We start from the raw sequence: 6,572 nt of genomic DNA, 5'->3' as shown, positions 1-6,572 counted from the left end.
ACGCTCCTGCACCAGGGCCTGCTGGATGGGGCGGAATTCAGCCCAGTCAAAGGTCTTGGAGCGTCCTTCTCGTCGGCGCTCCCGGGCGCGGCTCCGCTTCTGCTCCATGTCCAGCTCAGCTTGTTCCGCATCCGGCTTCTCGCTCGGCTTTGGACCGGTCTCGAAGGAAGAGCCTGTTTTGCTTTTCTCTTCCGGCAGTGAGCTGTGAGGACAGAGAAAGGGTGAAGGAAAGTGTCAGTGGGTGCTGGAGACAGCCAGGCGCTGCCATGCATGCCTCCAAGAGCCGGGTGGGAAAGGGCTGCTGGAAGCCCAAGCCAATGCCACGTGGGTGCCCCTGCCCCTCCATCTCCCCTCGCCCCTCGGGCACAGGAGCTGTTGCTGCCCTTGCCCAGGATGTGCTGGTGTGCAAAGCCTTGGTGCAAGTGGCCCCAGCTGCTCCTGGGACACCCTGGCACCCGGAGAGTGGCTGATCCCAACCTTGTTCCTCCTTGGCAGCCACACTGGGGCCAGTGACCATGAGCAAGCAGCAACCCATGGCTGAGGCAGCAACCCCAAACTGTGCTGTCAGAGGTTCCAACAGCTCCTCCAGCCCCCAGGCTGTGGGGCTCCATGCACACCCCAGCTGGCATGGCCATAGTCATGCGCTTGTGAGAAAGATGCCACCACTCCCACCAAAGCCAGGCTGGCTTCAGAGCTGTGGGGTGGAGAAGCACAGAGCAGCTCTGAGAGTCTTGGGAAAGGGTAAGGTTCCCCTTCAGCTTGGAAAAGTATTAATGGGTCCGTAACTTCTCTGTGCCACTATCGGCACTGAAGGCACAGACCTCCCCAGGGCACCCAGCCCCACAGGCAGCATGGGCAGCCCCCCTGGCGCTGGGCAGCCCCCTGACATGGGCAGGAGTGAGTGCAGCAAGGAGAGCACATTACTCAACACATCACAGAAATCACTGAAAATGCCAGTTTCTCAAGCAAGGAATGATTTTTAGTGCCGAGTTAGAGGGTGGTGGGTTGAAGAGGGAGACATACTCATCAAGCAGGGGAAGTTAACAGGGGAAGGCAATACCATTTCTAACCTACAGATAATCCATAATGCAGTATTAGGTTATTAAATACGGACATGCCAGCCCTGTAACATGCAGATCAAAATTAAACCAGAAAACAGCAGTATGCTAGGTCTGTGGAGGAAACCTGTCCCAAGGGAGTAGTGGGCACTTGCTGAACTCTCTTTGCTACCCAAACCTCCAAAAGCTGCCTCCCAAGGCACAGTCCTGCTGCTCAGGCTGACTCCTGGCTCTCCCTGCTTCCAATACAACCACAGCATCCCCAGCCTCCAGCAGGGACTCAAAAAGCTTTGTGCAAGAGCTGGAAAGCAGCTCACTGGGCCCTTCACTACAGCCTCTGACCCAAGGGACCACATGCACGGGGACTGCTGTGATCAGGAACAACAGCAGCAGCAGCAGCAGCAGCAGAGCAGAGCAGCAGCAGCATCACAGCTTCTCCCACCTCAGAAACACACCCCAGCCCCCAGCCAAGAACCTCATGGATGTGCATATGCCCAAAACAAAGGATGGAGCAGAAGACATGGCTCTGTGTGGGCTAGTATCTTCCGATGCACTGTCATCCAGCAGCAAACCACAGGCTCAGTAGAGCTGGGCTTTGAGAGACTCTGGCAGCTACAGGCTAAAACCAGCTCAGAGATAATTCCTTCTTCTGTGCTGTCACTTGCAGCTAATAAAATAAACCCAGAAGGCACGACGATGAAATGTCACTGCTCCTCACCCATGATACTGCACGACTCCAAAGCCAGGCTCTCAATCTGGAGTCAGTTAGTGATTACAGCTGCATTTTAAAGTAAAGCAGGGATGAGAATGAGTCTTAAAATGGAGAAGAGTGTTAGTAAAGAAATGAGGGTCCTGGGGCCTTCCATATGGTGTTGGGACACAGATATTTTGCTGTTCTAAAACCCACGTGGAAGAACCTCGGCATTTCTAGAGGTGACATCTCTCACGAGCTCATTTCTCCTCTGCTGCTTTCCAAAGGGCACAGGATGTGGGTCGGGGAGCAGAGGGATGGCTGCTGGGAACGAAGTGAAGACACTCAGAAGGTTGGCCCAAAGTTTCTCATTTCATCTCCTGCAAGTGCCCCACGGCTATTAATTCTGCTCAACCATTCCACATCTCCTCCACCACAGAGAAATTAATTTATATCACACAGGAAGGGGGTGATCTTTGCCTCCCAATGGTATTTACAGGTTAAAATAAAAAGGCTTTTTTAAATAGGGGTGGGAATGGTGCAAGCTGCAAGCTGAGCACGCTGTGGCAAGAAGAGCACAAAGTTTGCAGGGAACTGGGGTGCACTGGGGAACCCAGCCTCACAAGGGCAATGAGTTCAACATGGATCCAGTTCTGAAGCAGCCACTTTCATTCATGGGGGTATCTTCTATTTGCCCCATCATCATTAGCAGACTGCCATTAGTGCCTCTGCAGATTGCAGGGCACTGCTGAGGGCAGGGAGCAGTGCAGCATCTGCTGCCCATGCCGGGTGCTGACACATGCAGCACTGTAAACCATCATTAGGGCTCAAGAAACCGAGACAGGGAGTGTTTGGCTGGGTGGAGCCACGGCAGCAGGTTAATGAGACACAGCTAAGGGCTGCAGGAGCGTGTGGGACCATCCCCGGGTATGAGTGAGCACTGCTGCCCTCCTGACACACTGAGCACAACACCCCACCACTGTGCCAACACCCAGCACCCCTCCATGCTGAGCCTTGGGCAGTTTGTCCTTCCAGCAGCCCCCTTCACCCTCTGCTTCCCTGGTGCAGAATGCAATGGCATCCCAAAGCCAGGTGGGATGGGCTGGGATACCCCACACTGCTGCAAAGGGCTGCCAGGCAGGCACCAGTGAACACAGCCCTGCTGCACACACAGAGCAGGACTCCAGCAATGTGACTAACCCACAGCACCAGCTCGGTGGGAAACCACAGAAGCACACACACATCATTCATTCCCTTTTCCCAGCTCAGGACTGGTTCACAGTCTGTTTGTGCAGTGTAACAAGTTACTGCCCAACAGGGACCTGCGCCTGGACCCTCTCAGAGGGAAAGCCAAGTGAAACCACTCTGTGTGGGCTTGGAGCAGGTGCAGACAGTGAGCACAGGGCTATCGTGCTGCAGTAACCTGTGAGCAACCATAAATACATCTGGCTCTTTAAAGGCAGAGAGGTCCCCTCAAATTTCCTTGGTCTTCATCTTCGTATCTAGTCACATCGGAAGATACCAGTGTGGGGAAATCAAGGGTCAAGACCAGGCTGCTTCTTCCCTTCTCTCTGGTTTTTATTTAAAGGAAAAATAAAAAAAAAAAAAAAAGGAAGGGGGGAAGAAAAGAAAGAAAAATAAATGGAAACTGCAGGACTTCCCATCCGAGGTGCAGAAAAGGAGGAGCATGCAGTGAATCACGAGATATACAAACCACAGAACGTTAATACAGGAGAGAACACAGTTTTCCAACCTGGGCTTCAGCACGGACAGTTTCAAAGAGAAGTTTTTCCTGGGATTGCATGGAAATCAAACATACACAGGAGTGAGGAGAAAGGCAGCTTCCATGAGACCCCTGTGATATCCACCAGAGCTCGGGCACGGCTGGGAAAACAATGGCTGAGGGCTAAGCAGGATGGGGAAGGAGAAGCTGGAGCATCTCCAGGTCAACAGCACTGGGTCAGAAGAGCCATTCCATCAACACAGGAACAAACCTGGCAAAAACCTGCTGGCTGCAGCTACAGTAAGGACAGGAGACGGAGTTAGTGTGTAGCTGTGTCCACACAGCCTGTAAGAAGTGGCCTGTATGAGTGTGACCAGCACAGACAGCTGTGAGGAGGCCAAATACCCTGAACACACAGCTGGAAGCGCCCACAGAAGGTACTGTGTGACGCAGGAGGTCCCCTTCCTCTGGCACTGACGCAGGAGGAGACACCAGCATTACTACAGCTTAAGGGGGACGAGCTGCAGCAGCTTTCTGCAAGATCAGAAGAGGAGGGAAGATGATTTCCTGGCTGGAGCTTAAAATAGATCAGAGCCAAACAGCTTCTAAATGGAACCCTGAGCTCCTGCTGCTGTGACCCATAGAGGGGCTGGGCAGCTCGTGCTGAACAGTAGCCAGAGGAAAGGGTGAACCCAGCACAACTGAATCCAAGTGGTTTCACAATACCTGGTGGGAATCCAGAGGAGCCTTGATATAGGAACAGTGTTTCATATTCCTATGCACAAATTAAAACCACATTTTCAACCCTCTTTGAAATCTGCACGTGTAAGAATAACTCGGCATATCAGCGTCCCCACAACGCGTATCCAAATTAAGCTCAGAGAGATGTGAAAAAGAGCTGCAGCTTCCAGGAACAGACAGGCTCAGAAAGAGGAAAGAAAAGAGATGAGGGATGAGTTATTCCTGCACAGCAAACCACAGAGGTGCAAGGGCTGCTACAGCCCCCCCTTACCTTGTTACATCAGGAGCAGTGGTGGGGCGAACGTGTTTCATGATGGTCTGGATCCAGTTGCGGCGGATGCCCGACGTCATGGCAGAGAGGGTGAACTCCCCTTCCTTTGTCTACAGTGAGAGAAAGAACAGCTCAGAGCAGGTGACTGCACCCACCAGCAGCCTCCCAACTCCCTGAGACCACCCTGCACCCATCCCCAAGCCCCCAGTGCTAGGGCACTGCTTGCTGGCCTCACAGAGGTCAAACCCAGCCCCTCTGTCCCCAGCACACTCCCAGTGGGAATTAGCATTTCTCAGCAATCAGGATGATTCTGCCAAAGGTGAGACCCTAAGTCTGTGACAAAACCTTCCCTTTCCCCCTTCCTTTTCTGAGACAGCCAAAAAACTGGCTCTCAAACCCAAGGCCACAGCTCTCTGGAGCACTGTGGGGGGATACTGAGTGGCCTCTCTTGGGTGTCTGGGGAGATGTTCCCCTTGTCACAGACAAGCATCCCCATCAGCTGTCCTGCAGCTGGACCCTTCCTGCTCCCCACATTTTCCTTACATGGATCTGGAAGCCGTAGTTCCGCTGAACTGGGTACTCAGTGACATCATAGCATGTGGATAAATCGATTTCTCCGTCCAGGTCAGCTGCCTACAGAGGGAAGAGGTAAAATAAGCCACAAAGCTTTGCAGCCCCAAAGCATGGCGGGCTTGCAGGAAGGCCCCTGAGAAGCACAAAGCCCTGAAGGGGTTCCAGGACTTTGGCATCTGGGAATGAGGGCACTGAGAGAGGCAGTGACCTGCCCAGGATCCTTTTGGGAGCACCAGGAGCTGCCCTGTAATGGGCTGAACACTGACACAAGACACTCACCTCTTCTGCCACTGAATCCCGGTAGTATCTCAGGCTCTGGTCAGTCAGCACAAACCAGTGCTTCTTCCACTAGGAAACAACAAAGATGGAGCAGTTACAATTCTGCTCCTTTCCCATATTCATGGTTGCTTGTCACAGGTGGACCATCAGAGCCACCCTGCAGGAGGCAGCTCGATGCCTGTCCCTCCCAGCTCCACACACAGCCACTCCATGGGGTAAGGGGAGACCCAAAGAGGCAGCAGTGCAAGGGACAGTGATGGTTTGCTGCCACCCTGCAGAGTACCAGACACTGCACGTCACAGTGACACTGCCAGAGCCACAGGACAGTGGCAGCCTCTCCATTAGCTCCACTGCAAGGCTTTTAGGGACTGCACTTCAAAGCCTTTCTAGCACAAAAAATGTAGTAAGACATTCATATTTTATTTACAGTACCTAGAAATTGAGTTGGGAGTCTATTCCTGGCCCTTGCTCTATACAAATCTGCCTCCTGAATGCTTCCAGCACAGGCTCACCCAAGGCAGCTTTCAGTCAATAAAGCACTTGCTCCAGCTGCCAATTCCCCTTTGGCTGTCTACGGATGTGTCCTTGGACCCAGGGGTACCCACAGGAGAGCCTGGGCCAGCCACAGCCACAGGCAAATTGCCCTCCTTTTCCCTGACAGCTGAGTAGGAGGGAAGGAAATGCAGGGAAGGGGTGGTTTGCAAACAGCCAGGGCCATCCATGCTGCCTCGGCATCAGTGCCCACCCCTAAGGCTCCAATAGGGCAGAACATCCTGCATCCCTTTGGGAATTGGCAGCAGGGAAGTGGCACCAGCTGCTTCCCTCAGAGCCATCTATTTATTTATTTATTTATTGTAATTTCCCTGGCACTCAGAAGACTTTACCTGAGCCTCATTTCTGACACCAAAGAGGTCGCTGGGTCGCAAGGGAGACGAGAGTAATAAATAGGGAACAGGAACATGAAACCAGGGCTGCCATCCAAGCTGCCCTGGCTCCCTAGAAACCCACGATGTGATATCCACCTTTGAAACCTCCCCAGGACAGAGCAACAGCAATTCCCACTTCAAGAGAAGCCCAGTACTGATCTACCCAGGATACTGGGGCTCCATCAGCACTGAGAGCTGCTCCGTGAGCTGCCAACACAGGATGTTAGAGTGAGCTGCCAGAAACAGGACTGACCACAGCACCAAACACTGACATGAAGGGCAGAGCTTTCTCCTGACTCACCTGCCCATC

The 6,572-nt window shown here is 53.1% G+C and overlaps 1 protein-coding gene across 1 annotated transcript in view; it reads right to left on the bottom strand.

Moving 5' to 3' along the window:
- Positions 1–6,572, bottom strand: part of MPRIP (myosin phosphatase Rho interacting protein) — a 73,535-nt gene that overhangs the window by 20,099 nt on the left and 46,864 nt on the right. The window contains 4 exon segments of the mRNA XM_031061056.1: positions 2–202; positions 4,485–4,594; positions 5,028–5,117; positions 5,337–5,405. Coding sequence (XP_030916916.1) covers positions 2–202; positions 4,485–4,594; positions 5,028–5,117; positions 5,337–5,405 — 470 coding nt within the window.

Source organism: Geospiza fortis, unplaced genomic scaffold (assembly GCF_000277835.1).
Source record: "Geospiza fortis unplaced genomic scaffold, GeoFor_1.0 scaffold213, whole genome shotgun sequence".
Lineage (NCBI taxonomy): Eukaryota > Metazoa > Chordata > Aves > Passeriformes > Thraupidae > Geospiza > Geospiza fortis.
This window is presented reverse-complemented; position numbering and strand designations above follow the sequence as displayed.